At 52.3% G+C, this 19,727-nt stretch overlaps 2 protein-coding genes across 2 annotated transcripts; both read right to left on the bottom strand.

Annotated features, from left to right (window-relative positions):
- Positions 1–3,620: 3,620 nt before the first annotated feature.
- On the bottom strand, positions 3,621–4,301 carry LOC123142048 (uncharacterized). The gene has a single exon (XM_044561076.1). The coding sequence runs from the start codon at positions 4,257–4,259 to the stop codon at positions 3,795–3,797; it is 465 nt and encodes a 154-aa protein (XP_044417011.1). The 5' UTR covers positions 4,260–4,301; the 3' UTR covers positions 3,621–3,794.
- Positions 4,302–17,175: 12,874 nt separating this feature from the next.
- Positions 17,176–18,004, bottom strand: LOC123142047 (uncharacterized). The gene has a single exon (XM_044561074.1). It carries the CDS (start codon positions 17,900–17,902, stop codon positions 17,390–17,392), a length of 513 nt encoding a protein of 170 aa, XP_044417009.1. The 5' UTR covers positions 17,903–18,004; the 3' UTR covers positions 17,176–17,389.
- Positions 18,005–19,727: the final 1,723 nt, after the last annotated feature.

Genomic DNA, 19,727 nt, shown 5'->3' with positions numbered 1-19,727 from the left:
TGCTGTCTGTAAGAATCAGAAGGGTTACTCCTCCTCAAGAGACGTTCACATGCACCTGCTTCGGCACGGTTTCATGCCAAGCTATAATTGTTGGACCAAGCATGGAGAAAGAGGGGTTAGAATGAAAGAAGATGAAGAAGGGGATGATATCGATGACAACTATCATGATCATTTCGGTGATACTTTCATGGAGGATGATGCTGAAGGTGGGGAAGGGTTAGGTGAAGGTGAAGAAGAGGCACATGATGAGCCCGCTGATGATCTTGGTCGGACCATTGCTGATGCACGGAGACGCTGCGAAACTGACAAGGATAGGGAGAATTTGGATCGCATGTTAGAGGATCACAAAAAGTCGTTGTATCCAGGATGCGATAATAGTCTAAAAAAGCTGGGCTGCACACTGGATTTGCTAAAATGGAAGGCACAGGAAGGTGTAGGTGACTCATCATTTGAAAATTTGCTGAAAATGTTGAAGAATATGTTTTCGAAGAATAACGAGTTGCCCGCCAGTACGTACGAAGCAAAGAAGGTTGTCTGCCCTCTAGGTTTAGAGGTTCTGAAGATACATGCATGCATTAACGACTGCATCCTCTACCGCGGTGAATACGAGAATTTGAATGAATGCCTTGTATGCACTGCATTGCGTTATAAGATCAGAGGCGATGACCCTGGTGACGATGTTGAGGGCGAGAAACCCAGGAAGAGCGTTCCCGCCAAGGTGATGTGGTATGCTCCTATAATACCACGGTTGAAACGTCTGTTCATGAACAAAAAGCATGCCAAGTCGTTGCGATGGCACAAAGAGGACCGTAAGTCCGACGGGGAGTTGAGACACCCCGCTGATGGAACGCAATGGAGAAAGATCGACAGAGTGTTCAAAGATTTTGCAGCTGACGCAAGGAACATAAGATTTGGTCTAAGTACTGATGGCATGAATCCTTTTGGCGAGCAGAGCTCCAGCCATAGCACCTGGCCCGTGACTCTATGCATCTACAGCCTTCCTCCTTGGTTGTGCATGAAGCGGAAGTTCATTATGATGCCAGTGCTCATCCAAGGTCCAAAGCAACCCGGGAACGACATCGATGTGTACCTAAGGCCATTAGTTGATGAACTTTTACAGTTGTGGGCCAGACCTGGTGTACGTGTCTGGGATGAGCACAAAGGAGAGGAATTTGACCTACGAGCGTTGCTTTTTGTAACCATCAACGATTGGCCTGCTCTCAGTAACCTTTCGGGACAGACAAATAAGGGATACAATGCATGCACGCACTGCTTACATGAGACTGAAAGTGTACGTTTGGTTAATTGTAAGAAGAACGTGTACCTGGGTCATCGTCGATTTCTTCCCCGAAATCATAACGTAAGAAAGAAAGGCAAGCATTTCAACGGCAAGGCAGATCACCGGCCGAAGCCTGCGGAACGTACTGGTGCTGAGATATTTGATATGGTCAAGGATTTGAAAGTCATCTTTGGAATGGGTCCTGGCGGACAATCAGTTCCGCGGGGAGTTGACGGGCACGCACCCATGTGGAAGAAGAAATCTATATTTTGGGAGCTAGAATATTGGAAAGTCCTAGATGTCCGCCCTGCAATCGACGTGATGCATGTTACGAAGAATATTTGCGTGAACCTGCTAAGCTTCTTGGGCGTGTATGGGAAGACAAATGATACAAAGGAAGCACGGCAGGACCAGCAACTTTTGAAAGACCCAGATGACCGGCATCCGGAATGGTTTCAAGGTCGTGCCAGCTACGCTCTTACCAAAGAAGAGAAGGTCATTTTTTTTTTGAATGCCTGAGCAGTATGAAGGTCCCGTCTGGCTTCTCGTCGAATATAAAGGGAATAATAAACATGGCGGAGAAAAAGTTCCAAAACCTGAAGTCTCACGACTGCCACGTGATTATGACGCAATTGCTTCCGATTGCTTTGAGGGGGCTCCTACCGGAAAAAGTTCGAGTAGCCATTGTGAAGCTATGTGCATTCCTCAATGCAATCTCTCAGAAGGTAATCAATCCAGAAGATCTACCACGGTTACAGAATGATGTGGTCCAATGCCTTGTCAGTTTCGAGTTGGTGTTCCCACCATCCTTCTTCGATATTATGACGCACCTCCTGCTCCACCTAGTCGAAGAGATTTCCATTCTCGGTCCTATATTTCTACACAATATGTTCCCCTTTGAGAGGTTCATGGGAGTATTAAAGAAATATGTTCGTAACCGTGCTAGGCCAGAAGGAAGCATCGTCAAGGGCTATGGAAATGAGGAGGTAATTGAGTTCTGTATTGACTATGTTCCCATGGTAATTCCTTGTTGATGTCTCTTTATGCTTTTTCCCAGAATTATAGCTGATGTTGATCTCTCTGTTTGTAGATGAAGCAATTTCTTTGTGATTTGTTCAAGCAAGAGGTGAAGAGGGGTTTGCCCTTTGCGTGCGTTCCATTGTGGGCATGTAATGTGTCGTTCTGGAGATCAGGCGGATGCTGGCCCCTGATTTTCTGGAGGGGTTTGTTGTCCAGGACGAACCGGGTCAAATGTTTAGCCCAACTCGTTTAGTCGTTCTTTTTGTTATCTGTTAATATTTATGCTATTTACAGGCGCCAGCTGTTGACTGGTGAGGGTATTTGATTGTTTTTGAATTAAAAAACAATCAAATGTCAAATAGACAGCAAATAAAACAAATCAGTTTTAACAAACCAATAACTTAAAACCGGTTTCCTAAAAAACCCTCTTAAAACTCATATTGCAAAACTTATCACAAATACTAGCTACCCAAACAACCACATAGAGTTACGTAATTCGCACAATCGTGATTATTCAAATGATAACGAAAATATATCTTGGATTGTCTCCCATTCCCCTCGAACCGTTTCAAATAACATGGTTTTTTTTAGCACCGGCTAAATATATGTGTAGCTATCGACTGTGTGTATACAAACCATACCAAAAAGCGATCCGGCTGGCTAGCCATGTGACTATGAAAAAATAATTCGTGCGGGTAACAATCTTTGAGGCAAAGAAAAAGAAAAAAGAAAAAGAAAAGCATCTCCATCCCGTGTTAAAAGATGATTTTGTTCCCCCGGAAAAAAAAAGACGATTTTGCGAGAGCATCGACCAGTGTAGAAGCTGTGGACAATTCAAATCGAACAACACCATGAGGCTCATCATGAGCCATCCAACACAAATTTCAGATGGGTTTAGTTGGACCGTTTGATTCGGCACTTGTATGGATGCATTGCCATGGTCTATTTAGCATATGCACTTGTACAGATGGGTTTTGTTAACGGACGAACATTCGCAGCGAAAACAGCAACCAGTATCAATGTTGCATCATTAGTTCAGAGGAAATCTGCGTTAGTCTATAACAAGCTACCTTTTCTTCCATACCCCAGCATCAACATTTTCTCTTGGCAAACACCGTCTCAGGAGGTAACGGCTGCTTCTGAACCTGAACTGCTGGCTCATGGCTGTACTGTCTGTTTCTGAATCTTCGTCAGTTCTAGTGCCTCCAAATACCGATTAATAAACCCAAAGGCAGGGACGGGACTCTGAAATCACCAAAACACGAGTAAAAACAGAGTGATTCAAAGTATCCGTTAGCCCAACCAACGATTGCCTGACATCTTGAATCTCAATTAACGCCATTCATGCGTGCTGGAAAAATGCATTCTGTACAGTTACGGACGGGCTCATCAATCGAATTGGTTCTAAAAACTCCAATTCTTCAGGCAACTTCTTTCCTATGTAGTACTAGTACTCTACTATCTTGCTACGGCATGTCGACGCTGTTCGTTTAGCTTACTGGCTGTCGCCGGCCATGGACACGGCGGAGAGCCGGCTGGACCGGGGACGGAACCCGCCCGCGCGCCTCCGGTGCTGCAGCGACTGCTGCGCCGCGGGGGGCGGCGCGAGCGCCCTGCGTGCCCAGTGCCCGCTCCCCATGGGGACGAGCCGCGCCAGCGCGCCGCCCGTGCTCTTCGAGGTGGACGGCGGGGAAGGCGGGGAGGCGGGCCTGCTGGTGCCGCTGCCGGCGGGGGCCGCCTGCTTGCGCTCCTTGTGGAGGCTGCACCGGAACGAGCCCGGGTGGTTCGTCGGGGAGCACATGCAGGACCGACGGCTCCTGGAGGAGGCGGTGGGAGACGAGACGCTGACGGACTTGCCCGGCGAGCGGGTGGCGAGCTTGACGCGGGTGGGCGAGGCGGAGCGGTAGCTGGGGATCGACAGCACCGGGCCGCTGGGCCGACTCGCGGACGCCGTCGCCATGAGAGATTAGAGTGCGCCGAGGGGAATGTCTGGTTTTGGAGATTTGGGACTTGAGAGTAAACTGAGATGGAGGCGGGTTAGGCAGAATTTATAGAGTCGGGAGGGGTATTCTGGTAAATTCAGGGGTTCGTAACTGAGTTAAGGTCGAGTTAACTAACTAACTGTGGTTAATGGGCATAAAGCAGTGGGCGTCTGTGCCGTGGGCCCGGACGGGTAGCACACCGGAATCGGTTCACAATATTTTAGGACTCTTGCCAACTTGATTTGAATATTTTGAAAAGCTGCGTGCAGGTGCACATCCGACGTTGCTGTCAGAAAACCGGTTCCGGCACGCTGAAAGGACGGACCCAGAAAAAAAGGAACGCTCGGAGCGAGGCAGGTGATGGTCAGGTTGGCACGACTAGGACCTGAACGACGTGACGCGCCAGCAGCCGGACGGCAGCGACCGGACCCCAGCCGTCGGCCATGGGATCGTCCCCGCTTTGCTTGAAACGCGGCCGACCTGTGAACGCTCGACACAGTGGCATCGGCATCAGTCGCCGTAATGGCAGTGTCCATCGATGCTCTCCGAATCTGTTCACTCGCTCCCGCCCATGTACGTTGGTTCGTGGAGTCCGCGTGAAGGAAGGGATCATGGAGCCCGCCGGCGATGTGCATGTGATCCGGCCGATTCCGCCGCGAGATAACTGTTGCTACTGCTCTGCGTCCGCTCCCTTCGATTCTGGTCGACCGGACGATCGAACGTAGCCGTCTCTTTCACTGCCGCTCCGGCTCTCTCTTCGTCTTACAGTCTTTTGATCTTCGTTGTTTCACTGTGAACGTCCGTTCCTGGCAACATGCACACTGTTAAACAGAGGTGCATATTCCTCTGTTTTACACGGTGTGCCCAGTGCCCAGTGCCTTTGTAAGTCTGTGGGCATAATCAGTAATCCAGCCAGTGACAACGCAGCAAAGGACAGTCCTGGTGTCGTTCCATTTTTTAACTCAGATGCAGATCTAGTGCTAAAAAAGAAGCACTGTTCATGTCACGGCCCGGCACATGCGCGAGGACACTACATCACGACGCCGCGCGCAACGGCTACACCGGACGTAGGCACATGCATGGTCGACCTCGCGCCACAGACTGGGAGGCTGCGCGTGGCAACGGCCGGCCACACGCACATGGTCGACCTCGCTGCGTGCCAAGGCAAGGATTGGGAGGGCGCGTGGCGACGGCCGGCCACGGCAGCTGGCGCACGCAGCGCTCTGGGGCGGGCGCTACTAGGGTTCATTTTGTTTACGTTTTCTGGCCACACCTTGTCGTTTGGATTCCGAACAGCTTGCTTAACCGTGCCGACCCGGCCTACTGTTGCCTGGCTCCATGCGCTGCACCACTCACGGCGGTTGACACATACATACCTTGATCACATGGCCTGCTGTTTTGATAGACAGTTCCAAAATTTAGATTCGTTTTGTGTAGAACGTTGATCGATCTCCAATCATATCGAACTTGGTGGTGGATCTCCGTTTCGTGCAGCGTATTCTTGTACGTATTCTTCGTTTGATCGCGTACAAAATATGTATATATGGTTGTGTCCAGTTTTGAAGAAATCATAAAAATAATATGGGTCTGTCTAGGCTGATGTCCACTCTGTTTTGTGGTCTATTTTTTTTTCTAGTTTTTTTGTTTCTTGTTGTTGCATTATATATTTGTGGGAGCTTAGATGTGACACCTTTAAAAAACATCTATATGTGAATTAGATAAACTGAAATAATATAGCATCATGTGCTCTGTTCCCAAGTTGATCGTGGAACAAGACCTCGAAAACAAAAGTTGAACGTGGGAAATCCTAAAAGAGAAGAACTAGATTAGTGCACCGGTCCCGGATTAGACCTGAGATGCAATCCGAACACGATGCTGCACTTGGAAGCATCCCGTTGATACGTTTCCAGAGAGGAAGATCTTTGTTAGCCCTTTCCGGCCAAAACATGCGCCTCATGTGTCAAATGGGTCTAAGCCTGGCCCGACCCTATCTCGATGTAGCGTGATCTCCTGAGCCACTGGCTCTGCCACAAGTGAAGCAAGCAAGATCAGACCCCGTCCGCTTGATCAGCACAGCACGGAAAGGCTAGGTTTGGTAACGACGGGGTGGTCGTGCATGAAAGGCACGTAGACACTGGCGTGTGCGGTCGAGCCACCGGCCGGCCAGTGCGGGCGTGCACGTACATGTGGCACGGAACGGGAGGTTTTGACGGCGACGTCGTTCGGTTGGCCGGTTTTTTTTCGAAACGGAGACATAAGATTTGCCTCATCTATTAAATAAGGAGAGAATAGAGTTTAGATTTTTACAGGACACCCCATACAAGCGACATGACAATTACTCACACACAATGATAGTCCCTAGCTTCTTGGCGCCGGCAGTAACCCATAACTTTGCCTCACCAATGATGGTTTGGAGGAGAATAGGCGGTGGCACAAATTTTTGCCGAATTACCCTAGCATTTCGCTCGTTCCCAAATGGTCCAAGAGGTGAGCATGACGAGAGAGGACATGGCATGCCAATTCGGGTTTCGGTCGGATTCATCAAGATGCCAATCGGGAATGTTGACGTGAGGTAGCCCAAGCTTCTCGATGATAGATCTCCAAAGCCTAAGAGTGTAACGACACTTGAAGAAGAGGTGTGGCCCCGTTTCTTGCTCTCTGTTGCATAGTGGACAAAGACCACAATTGACCCAACCACGCTTCTCCAGACGATCGGCGGTCCAAATTCGGTCTTGCAGGGCAAGCCACGCAAAGAATTTAACCTTAGGGGGTGCCCAAGCCTTCCAAACCATACGGTCCATGGGAGAGAGAGTCAATCCAAGGAACAGAGCCTTGTACGCAGTGGCCGCCGAGTAGATCCCATCGTTCGTGTGCTTCCAAGTAATGTTGTCTTCGGCTTGGTCGTCAAGGGGGAAGTCATGAACAAGCATCCAAAGAGTGAAGAATTCGCTAATGTGGCGAATGGAGATAACAGTGTTTGGATTGATTTTGAGAATCCATGCATTCTCATTGAGGGCTTCACGCACCTTTCAATTCTTTCTCCTTGATGCCTCGTAGATTAATGGAGCAATATCCATGGGTTTCCGCCCAAATAGCCAAGGGGAGTCCCTGAATGGTGTTTTTGCACCGTCACCCACAGTGATAGTTGTAGAGGCGTAGAAGAACTCGAGGTCCTCGGCGGTGCAAGGGTTACCAAACCCCACCCAAGGCTTGTGGGGCTCCTTCCATTCATACCACAGCCAACGAAGACGTAAAGCCCGCGAAAACTTTTCGGTGTTGAGTACCCCCAGGCCACCATATTCCTTTGGCCTACAGACTATTTTCCAATTGACTTTGCACTTGGCTCCCGTTGTCTTATCCGCACCGGACCATAGGAACGACCTCTCCAACTTATTTAGGTTGCTGAGCGTACTTGGCAGCACAATGAGAGGCGTGATTGAGTAGATCGCTTGGGATGAAATGACCGATTTGACAAGTGCCGTGCGGCCGATGGTAGTGATATTTTGGCCGTCCCAAGTGGCCAATTCGCTCGCCGCCTTGTCCTCAAGATATTGGAAATCCACCTTTCTGAGCTGCCAAACAGAGAGAGGCAAGCCAAGATACTTCACCGGGAAAGTAGCACGAGTTGCAGGCAAGCACTAAAGAGTGTGCCCAAGATTAAGATGACTACATCGAATTGGCACAACGGAGCTTTTCTGAAAGTTGGTGCATAGACCTGTCACTTCACCAAAGCCTCTCAAGATGGAAGCAAGATTGTCAACGTCCCTTTTGATAGGAACCAGAAAAACAGCAGCATCATCCGCATATATGGAGGTTCTCATGGTAGGCCCCCGCCCACGTATCTTGTGAAGAAGACCTTTCCGGGTTGCCAAATCCAGAATCTTATGCAGCGGATCAATCGCGATGACGAAAAGCAGGGGGAAATGGGGTCCCCCTGCCGAAACCCCTTCCCATGCTTAATGGGAGGGCCGGGGATGCCATTTAAGAGAACACGAGACGATGACGAGGATAGGAGTGCGGCAATCCAAGCCCGGAACCTATCCGGGAAACCCAAACGCTGAAGGAGATCTAACATGTAGCCCCACTTGACAGAGTCAAAAGCCTTTCTTATGTCCAGCTTGAAAAGGAGTGACGGGGTCTTGCACTTGTGTAAGCGCCTAGCAAAATTACGCACGCACATGAAGTTGTCATGTATGCTACGCCTCTTTATGAATGCACTTTGGGCGTTGGAGACAAGGCAGTCCATGTGTGGAGCCAGCCGGAGCGAAAGGACCTTGGCAATTATTCTTGCGATGGCGTGGATGAGACTGATAGGTCTGTAATCAGAGATGCCTTCCGCACCCTCCTTTTTGGGCAATAGCACAACATTGGCGGAATTCAACCAATGCAGGTTGGAGGTGTGGAGAGAGTCAAAACACTGGATGACTCTCATGACCGAAAGCTTGATGATGCCCCAACACTTCTTGAAGAAGATCCCTGTGAAGCCATCCGGACCGGGCGCCTTATCACTAGGCATCTCCTTTATGGCCCCCCAAACCTCATCTTCCGTGATGGTGTTGCCCAGGTCGTGCAAGTCATGGGTCTCTATTCGAAGCTCCTCCCAGTTGAAGTCTTTGTTGCTACTGCATCCTGTACCCATGATCTCTGTGAAGTGGGAATGTATGATCTTCTCTTTTTCCTTGTGTTCGGTCACCCACCCATGCACATGTTTGATCCGGTGAATGTGATTTTTCCTCCTTCTGGCATTGATGCGTCGGTGGAAGAATTTTGTGTTTGCATCCCCATGCTTCAAATTTGCCAACCGAGCACATTGACTCTTCCTAGACCTCTCAAGTACCGCCAAGCTAATCACCCTCCGCTTGAGTCTCGTGCGCAAGTCTCGCTCCTCAGGAGAGAGAGCCCTTGCCTCTTGCGCGATGTCGAGGTGGAGAATCACAAGCAGGGCCGCATGGAGCTGAACCTTAGCCTTGGAGAACAAGTTCTTGCTCCACTCAGATAGTCGGATCGCAGTTTTTTTTAGCTTATGGTACAGCACTTGATACGGCTCCGAGTGCCCGACTCGCTCGTCCCAGGCCTTTTGCACTACCTCGGAGAAGCCAGGCAAAGAAGCCCAGAAGTTTTCAAACTTGAAGGATCGAGGCCTTCTGGGCCCTTTATCATCAGCAAGCAGCAGGGGGCAATGGTCGGAAAGTGAAGATGACAGAGCATGTAGGACATGGGTGCTGAAGGTCATATCCCACTCCGCATTACAGAAGAAGGAGTCAAGCTTGCAGAGAGTTGGGTTGTCCCGCTCGTTGCTCCAGGTGAAGCGCCGATTCTGGAGGTGAATTTCCTTGAGCTCACAAGATTGTAACGCAGCCCGAAAGCGATTGATCCTACGCCGGTTGAAGATTCTCTTGTTTTAGTCGCGTGCACGACAAATTTGGTTGAAATCCCCAAGGGCCAGCCATGCAGTCCCATTAGGAGGCTTGTGGGAGATAAGCTCGGCAAAAAACGCATCTTTGCAGGCGTGGTCAGTTGGCCCATAAACGGAGGTGACCCTAAAACAGACGTCAGTCGCACGGGCACGAACCGTACCAGAGAGGCAATAGGTCGATGCAGTGATATCGGAGACGTCGAGGACCGTGTCATCCCAAAGTAGCAGAATCCCTCCCCTAGTCCCCAGAGCCGGGCGTTGCGCAAAGCCTTGAAGCCTATTACTGTTGGGGATGTAGTAATTTCAAAAAAATTCCTACGCACACGCAAGATCATGGTGATGCATAGCAACGAGAGGGGAGAGTGTTGTCCACGTACCCTCGTAGACTGACAGCGGAAGCGTTATCACAACGCGGTTGATGTAGTCGTACGTCTTCATGATCCGACCGATCAAGTACCGAACGTACGGCACCTCCGAGTTCTACACACGTTCAGCTCGATGACGTCCCTCGAACTCCGATCCAGCCGAGTGTTGAGGGAGAGTTTCGTCAGCACGACGGCGTGGTGACGATGATGATGTTCCACCGACGTAGGGCTTCGCCTAAGCTCCGCAACGGTATTATCGAGGTGTAATATGGTGGAGGGGGGCACCGCACACGGCTAAGAGATCTCAAGGATCAATTGTTGTGCCCCCCTGCCCCCGTATATAAAGGAGCAAGGAGGAGGCAGCCGGCCAAGGGAAGAGGCGCGCCAAAGGGGGGAGTCCTACTCCCACCGGGAGTAGGACTCATCCTTTCCTTGTGGGAGTAGGAGAAGGGAAGGGGGAAGGAGAAAGAAGGAAGGGTGCGCCCCCCTTCCCTAGTCCAATTCGGACCAGACCATGGGGAGGGGTGCGGCCACCTTTTGAGGCCTTTCTCTCCTTTCCCGTATGGCCCATTAAGGCCCAATACGAATTCCCGTAACTCTTCGGTACTCCGAAAAATACCCGAATCACTCGGAACCTTTCCGAAGTCCGAATATAGTCGTCCAATATATCGATTTTTACGTCTCGACCATTTCGAGACTCCTCGTCATATCCCTGATCTCATCCGGGACTCCGAACTCCTTCGGTACATCAAAACTCAATAAAACTGTCATCGTAACGTTAAGCGTGCGGACCCTACGGGTTCGAGAACTATGTAGACATGACCGAGACACGTCTCCGGTCAATAACCAATAGCGGGACCTGGATGCCCATATTGGCTCCCACATATTCTACGAAGATCTTTATCGGTCAGACCGCATAACAACATACGTTGTTCCCTTTGTCACCGGTATGTTACTTGCCCGAGATTTGATCGTCGGTATCTCGATACCTAGTTCAATCTCGTTATCAGCAAGTCTCTTTACTCGTTCCGTAACACATCATCCCGCAACTAACTCATTAGTCATAATGCTTGCAAGGCTTATAGTGATGTGCATTACCGAGTGGGCCCAGAGATACCTCTCCGACAATTGGAGTGACAAATCCTAATCTCGAAATACGCCAACGCAACAAGTACCTTTGGAGACACCTGTAGAGCACCTTTATAATCACCCATTTACGTTGTGACGTTTGGTAGCACACAAAGTGTTCCTCCGGTAAACGGGAGTTGCATAATCTCATAGTCATAGGAACATGTATAAGTCATGAAGAAAGCAATAGCAACATACTAAATGATCGAGTGCTAAGCTAACGGAATGGGTCAAGTCAATCACGTCATTCTCCTAATGAGGTGATCCCGTTAATCAAATGACAACTCATGTCTATGGCTAGGAAACATAACCATCTTTGATTAACGAGCTAGTCAAGTAGAGGCATACTAGTGACACTCTGTTTGTCTATGTATTCACACATGTATTATGTTTCCGGTTAATACAATTCTAGCATGAATAATAAACATTTATCATGATATAAGGAAATATATAATACTTTATTATTGCCTCTAGGGCATATTTCCTTCAATTACCACCAAGGAAGGCAGCAACGAATTTATCAACGCAGCCAAGCTTAGTCTCTTGCAAACATACAAGCTGGCATGAGGAGGCTGCAATCGTCGCACTAACAGTTGACCTCCGCGCCGGGTTGTTTAGACCGCGAACATTCCAACTTAACGTGTTGATGGGCTGTGTCGTCATGGGTCACACCAAAAAACACAAGACCTCTGGCAACGACAGCAGCTGTGCACGGTCATCAGGCAGAGACCGACAACCAAAGTGAATGATTTTTCTCTCATGCAACGGCGAGCACCCACAACACTATCACACCTGATACAACGCACACCCACAACACGAACAACACACAGATCACCCCATGGAGCACTAAGAGGGTGGACTAACATAAGGATCCGTAGTACCCTAACAGACAAACTAGGAACCTCAAGCATCCTGGATAGCTACACCTCCCTCTTGAGCAAGCTCCAGTGCTCCCTCTTCACCATGCTCAATCAGTGCGTCCTCGACGCCGTTGACCGCTGGGTCATCCAGATGAAAGAACTCCCTCATGGCCATAATCACCTCTGGAGCTAGCTGGTCCTTGAACTTGGAAGTGAACTCTTCCAGAGTTGCCTCCGTCACAACTTTGCCATCTCTGGTGATCCCGAGCATGCGGCAGACCATCTTCTCGGCGACTTTGGTCGCTGGCATCGTAGCAACACTTGCACCAGTATGTTTGTTCCTCTGGAGCAAGAGCCCTCCCTTCCTGGATATGTGCACACCAGCCAACGTCTTCCGGCGAGCTGTGGGAGGCCGTGGGGGTGGTGATGGAGGCGTGGCAAAAATGCTCTGCTGCCTCACCTCGAAGAGAGGCTCCAGGAGATCTTCAGTGGCCTTGGCTTGCGCACCATGCACCGGTGAGGGGGTGCGCTGCAGGGGGCCGTCGCAAGCCAGCGGCGGCGTAGGAGATGTCTGAAACCCCGGCGGCCTGGAAGGCGAGAGCAGAGGCCTTTGAAGCAAAACTGGCGAGCACAGCTGGAGCAACGGCTGGTTGGGCGCCTCTTGCAGCAGAGGAGAGCGTGAAGCTTCAGCACGCTTTGAAACGGGGCTGGGCGGCAACACCGAGGTCGACACTGGCGGGGTTCGCTCATCCTGAGAACGGCGCCTGGCGGAGCGCGGCGAGAGCTGCCGCACCGGGCTACGGCCACGACCATCAGTCAGCACCGGCCTCTGAATGGCCAGCAGCTCCAGGGCGTGCGCAGCCACGCCGTTGCCCGACCCAGAGCCGCGCAGAACAGCAGGAGTAGCGCCAGCCGAAGAAGGGGCCAGCGCGCTGCTAGGAACGCCTCCATCACGCCGACGGCCACCGACGCGCTCTCTGGTGCGTTCCTGGCCCTCGTCGCGCTGGCGATCGCGCGCATTGCGGGAGGGCGAGCGACGCACCCCGGCGCCCCAGCCCTCCCGAGCACGGCCACCATCTCGACCCCGTCGGCCGTCGCGGTCATCGTCATCATCACGCCTGTCAGGGCGCCGAGCGGCACCACCCTGTGGCTGCTGACGCTCCCTTGGGATGTAGGTGCCATCGACCCTCTTGCGGTACCAAGTGAACTCGTGGACTTCCGGCGGAGGTGGGTTGTCGTCGTCGTCGCGCGCCTTGGTGTGGTCTTCATGGAGGTCAAGATGAATGAGGACGCGATGCCGAAGCCCACGGCGCCTCCGACGGCGGTGACCACGCGCAGGGAGTGTGAGCCACTTGACCTTGGGGATGGTGTTGGGGTCGGCCGTCCACGCCCAGAGCGCCATGTCCCTCGTGTCTTCCTTCTTCAGAGAGCGCTGCTCGATGTAGTCGAGGGAGCAGCCACGGCCGATGAGAAAGGTGGCGACGTAGTTGTTCCATCCGTGTAGTGGGACGCCCTCCAAGCATAGGCGAACATGGTGTAGCTGGTCCTCGTTGTCGGCGTGCGCCTCGAGCCGCCACTCCTTCACATAGATGAGGTAGCCAGCGCCAGGAAGATGGCCAAGGGAGACCGCCAGGGCGCAGTGGTGCTGGTACATGAAGCGGACGAATAACTGCTCGGGGTAGTGCTTGACGACTTCGACATCAGTCTAGCGCGCCCCCAAGGCCTTTGCCAGCTCGGAGGCCACCTGCTGGCAGGAGACGTCCTGCCTGGCGCCTTCTAGCCAGGCAACTGCCCCGTTGGTGGAGAGGAGAGCAGACTCAGCCTGCATCTCAGGCGTTGCAGGGACGACGACGTAGTCCTCCTCCGGACGGAGCGACGCATCACCGAGGCGGAGCATCGTGGCCGGAGAGGTTGCAGTAGGCAGCAGAGGATTCTCCCAGCCACGACCAGAGCGAGGAGCTGCTACTTGGACAGCAACAGCGGCAGGCCGAGGGAGAGGGGGTGGAGGCACTCCGGGGGAGTCCAACAAGCTTAATGGCTTCCACTGGTTCTTGCAACCACGAGATTTATGGCCATTCTGGAGGCAGCGTGAATAGCGCAGCGGGTCACGGCACGCCTCAGCCCTATGCCCGCGGTGGAGACACCTACAACACCGGCCTAGGAGCCATCGGGGGATGGGCGCCAGCTTGAATGCCGAGGCGGCCAAAGCCGGACTGCGCGGGCCTTTACGCGACGCGATGAGCTGCCAGCCTCCGGTCACCTCAGCCTCGCGCCCCGCGTCGGACCGTATCGCCTGCATAGAAGGCGCACCAGAGGTAGGAGGGATGGAGGCGGCCAGCTGCTCCGCACCCGAGCAGTTAATGCCTCCACCGAATGGAACTTCAAGGCGCGCGGCATGCGCAGGAGGAGGGGCTTGAGCCGACCCAACCGCAGCCCGGACCAACGCCACGGGCGGCTGCGAGTCAGGGACAAACTCCACGGAGGCCAAGACACCGTCCTGGTCGTAGCTCGTTGAAACTGGATCTGGCCGTGGCAGGGAGGATGAACGCAGGAGAGGAAAAGATCTCCGCAGCAGCGCGACCGCCCCCGGACGACCAACCGGAGGCGGAGGCAGGGGCAGGGGCATGAACCAGGAGGCGAATCCATGGTCGGCGCAGGGGGAGCCACCACCGCCGGCGGCGGCACGGGGACGGGCGTGGGAGGGGAGCGCGTGGGAGACATCGATAGTCTAATATTGTGGCTACGTCGGTTGGCCGGTTGCATTGCTGCCGGTTCCGGCAAGAGCCAAACGGAGCACCACGTGCCGGACCGAACTGGCCGGTCGGCGAGGCAGTTATCCCGTCCCGGTCACCATGCATGGGCGGCAACCAGTGAGAGCCATGCACGGTCATTGAGCAATTTTTTGTTGCACAGAGATAGAGGCCGGCGCCCGGCTGTCGATTGATCGGGAACAGCCGAACAGTTACCCATGGTGCCGTGCTGCCATTTTTTGAAGTCGACCTCATAATTATTCACCCTTTCATATTTTATGTACACTCGTGCCTGCGTTATTTGGCCTCTCTTGTAGTGCGGGTAGTTTAGAAAGCGGTCGGGTTGTCAAAGCTGGCCGAGGCGATTTATTTACTGCTGTTCGTGCCGACCATGAGCCGGTGAAACCTGCATTCCAAGCATGTGTGCACGCTAATGACACGACAGCTATGTAAATCACAAAAAATTACCACCAAACGACATATACTGAACCTGACACCAGCCACGTACACCCACATGTACGATTAATTAACTAGTTTTTCGTCGGCGAGGCGCAGGGATCGCACTGCAGATATCTGATTTCAGGTGGGAGGCAGAATAGCGATGGGTCGACATGTAAATTGAGATAAAATTTCCGCATGCACCCGCCGTTCCTGCAGATATCTGATTTCAGTTTCATCTAGAAAGTTTCCCGCAAAAAAAATATCTTCTAGAAAGACCAGGTATACAAAGCTTGCATATCCTCCCGATATTAAGCAACTACACATGGTAATCTCCATGATCAGCCACAACAATTAATTAGCTTTCCGAGGAGCTAGCAAAACTTTTAGGAGAAATATAATGAATTTATGAGGAGAAAAGATTCACTGTCAACAAGCGAGCAATGCATACCCTAACCCTATGCTATGTATACCTGTGTCCACCCCGACTGAAATCTTGCACATTTTTTTCATGAAACATTTACCCTAGTGCTACTTCCGAAACAGTTTTCCTTGATCCAGATGCACAAAGTCAGAAGTTCGGACAGCAACTCACTCGGTTGACATTGCCCCGCCTACGGGTTATTAGCCATTCCAGATCATCACTCATCATGTTCTAGTAGCTAAATAAATTGTCCGGTCCCCGAGTCCAACACCCTGCGCCCGAGGGAAACTGAATTTATGTTGCAAACTCTGAACTTAGAACTAGTGCAGAGAGGCGGCGTTGCATGTCAAAAGAACACGACGGGGACATGCCAGTGCACACCACTGCCAAGTCAATTTCCAGCCCCCGATCTCCCAGCAAAATCTTATCATAGTATCTGCAGAAAATTCTACGACTGATTGCCCAGTACAAGTGGCACTGAACCTCTCCAGGTTACGTGCCAAGCAGATAGATCTCAGAATAACTCCAGCCCGAGTGACTGTGCAATGACTCGATCGTGCCCTCGCGCTTGGGCAATCATGTCGTGTCAGTGGCAAGAGAGACCGACCTTCCATCGAATCCTTCGAGAGCGTCGATCAAGTCCATTTGTGCGTCCGCGCGCGCGACCGAGTTCGGCCTCCGGCGGTGCATGTCGCGATCGAGTTATTCCGACGGGTTGTGCGTTCTGTTGACCTTCTCGGCCGTCGTCGTTCCAGAGCTTCTACTTTGGGTCTGCGAATGCCCGTCTGATTTTTAACGAGTTTGTTGGGGGTACCAACTGGATCGTCAGATATTCAACGAGTTCGTTATATGTATTTCACTCCCAGCAACTCCACTTGGGTTTGGCTTGTCGGCTATTCGACCCATATGCCGGCTGTTCATACAAAAGCAGCCAGTTTTGAGCAGAAAAAAATAGCTAATGATTAATTCGTGTTTTTGAGGTTTTGTCAGTATTCCGTTCGTTCATCTAAAAAGGGCGCTGCACTTGAAAGAGAGACAAGAAGCTGGCCAGCTGTGCGCGCCCACCGATCTTCCAACATCTTCATCTTCTTCCTCAAGTCGAGAAGTTGGAGGGGGGATTCCAACTGCTACGTCGTCCCTGGCGCCAACAGTAAAATACCACGGATCCACAGTTCCACACACACAGTACATCGGTTCAGCCTCACTTCGTTGATCACTGGGACTGGGATCATAAAATTTTACATACATAAACCTCGTCGGAATCGAGGGATTGCTCTGGTGCTCCAAGTTACAGGCCTGATCCGTTCGGCCGGGGGCACTCACGAGTACCGCGTGACAGGAGCAAGCGACAGCGAGACGCCAGTGATCTCTTGCAGAGCTTATCCAAAACCGAAACAGGAGCGAGACGCACCCACACTCCAGAAACTGAAACAGAAGCAAAAAGTTGTTGCGGCAAATCATCCATGATCCATGAATGGATAAGCCTCCCGTCACGGGACAGATCAGATGCATGTATCAGTCTCCAATTTGTCACTCATGATTATCCATATCCAAAACCAGATGGAGTTGTACACAGCAGAACAGAGTGGACGAAAGGCTCACTCTATCTACGAGCTAGCTAATTGGCCAAGCCGGATCCCAGAATTGGGTCTGAAACTCCAATTGTTGCTGGAATTTTTTACTATCTACTTTATCTTGCTATGGCATGTCGACGTTGGTTGGTTTGTCTACTGGTGGTTGTCGCCGGAGCGGTCGCCGGCCATGGACACAGCGGAGAGCCGGCTCGGCCGGGGGCGGGACCCGCCCACGCGCCTCCGGTGCTGCAGCGACTGCTGCGCCGCGGGGGACGGCGCGAGCGCCCTGCGTGCCCAGTGCCCGCTCTCCATGGGGACGAGCCGCACCAGCGCGCTGCCCGTCTGCTTCGAGCCGGCGCTGCCGATGGACGGCGGGGAGCCGGGCTTGCTGTTGTTGCAAGATGGAGCCGCCTGCTTGCGCTCCTCCTTGTGGAGGCCGCACCGGAACGAGCCCGGGTGGTTCGTCGGGGAGCACATGCAGGACCGACGGCTCTTGCTGGCGGCGGCGCCGGCAGGGGCAGAGGAGGAGGACGAGACGCTGACGGACTTGCCCGGCGAGCGTGTGGCGCCACCGGCGGGGAGCTTGACGCGGGTGGGCGAGGCGGAGCGGTAGCTGGGGATCGACAGGACCGGCCCGCTGAGCCTACTCGCAGTCGCCGTGGCCATGAGAGAACACTTGGATCGAGGAGTGCGAGCGTTGGAATCGGGTCGGAATGGAGATTTCGCTGCTGGTTTGGGGGAGTTCGAGTAAACTGAAAGGACCGCGGGCTGGGCGCACTTTATAGAGTTGGAGGGGTATTCTGGGGAGAAATGGGTTTTTTCTTTTTTTTTGCATGGGGGAGAAACGATAATACTACACACACGGGCTCTCTCGACGGACTTTTACGGACCCTGACACGTGCCCTTCTCTAATTTGCCCCCCCTATACCTGGCCATGGGAAACCCGGCCCGGTCGGCCCGTAACGACCCGGCCCGAAATTTCCGGGCCGGGCCGGGCCGGGCTTGTCCCTCGGGCCGGGCCTGGGCCTCGAAATGCAGCCCGAACAACAAATCGGGTCGGGCCTGGGCTTCAATATTGGCCCGAAATTAGGCCCGGCCCGGCCCGAGCATCTCTGCAGCGACTAGCGAGGGAGGAGGTAAGGCCGATGCCCAATGGGAAACAGCAGCCCAAGAGCGGCCCACTCGTCGTTGGCTGCCCTAATTCCCACCTCCCACGCCCCCATCTTGAATTCTCGATCCCCTCCTGGCCTCCTCCCACTCCCAGCCTCTCCTCCTCACTCGAGCGACATGGCGGCGCCGACGTAGAACCCTAGCCTAGCTTGCCCTGCCGTTCGTCGCCCTTCGTCCTCGCCCGCGGCGGACCGCAGCCGCGCAGCTCCGTCCCCGCCCGCGGCGGCCCCGCTCCGTCCCCGCCCGCGGTGGCCCCGCTCCATCCCCGACCGCGGCCGCGCCGCTCCGTCCCCAACCGCTGCCGCCCCGCTCCGTCTCCGACGAGCTTCCTCGCCGCCGGCTACAGGCCACACCAACGATCTTCCTCGCCGCCGGCTACAGCCTGCAACTCCAAGCCTCCAAGGTTAATTTTTTTGTAGTTGAAAATCTCCAAAGATGTACTGATATGGTGATGTTAGGATGATATGGTGCTGTTAGGATGGATATGGTGCTGTTTTAGGATGTACTGGAGTATGGGGTGATGGTTATATGGTGCTGTTGAAAATTGCAAACATGTAGTTCAGATGGCTATACTATATTTATCTTGTGTCCGCGCTTATATACTAATACTTGTGCTGTTTGCATGTGATGCGGTAGTAATATGTTGTTGTACGTATATGTTGCAGTTTGATCATGATGAATTCAAGAGAATTAGAAGGACCGGAGGGTGATGAACCAGAGTACCATCCTGAAGAATTAGAAGGGCAGGATGGACCAATGGAATTGTTTATTGTACCCGCCGACCCTCCTCGAACTCGGCAGAAACGTGCAAGAGCAACTGGAAAACAGGCAGCATCTGATGTTCATGGAGATGGAGGAAGTGTACCAACAACACAACATGCAGAACCTACTGCCAAAGGGGCACAGCCGCAGCCGCAACCTACTACTTCCAAACTGAAGTCAAAGGTATGGCTTGACTTCACCAAGATCTCGAAAGATGGTGATGAGATGACTATAGCTCAATGCAACCATTGCGACTCTAAACTGTCGGCTAAATCGACAAATGGCACATCTCATCTCCTTAGACACATTGAAAGTAAGCATAAGGTTGAACAAGCGACAATGAATAATTTTTTCTTGAAATCTGAAACAAATGATGATGGAACAGCTGCATTAAAAAATGGTAGATTTGATGCTCAAGTTGCTAGAAATTCGGTCTCTATTTATCTTGTATCCGGTGCTCATCCATTTACAACACTTGAAGAAGATGGATTTAGAACAATGATGTCTGCTTGTTGTCCACAATTCAAGTCTATTGGTCGACACACAATAAAAAGAGAGA

The sequence above is a fragment of the Triticum aestivum genome, chromosome 6D (assembly GCF_018294505.1).
Source record: "Triticum aestivum cultivar Chinese Spring chromosome 6D, IWGSC CS RefSeq v2.1, whole genome shotgun sequence".
In the NCBI taxonomy this organism is placed as follows: Eukaryota; Viridiplantae; Streptophyta; class Magnoliopsida; order Poales; family Poaceae; genus Triticum; species Triticum aestivum.
This window is presented reverse-complemented; position numbering and strand designations above follow the sequence as displayed.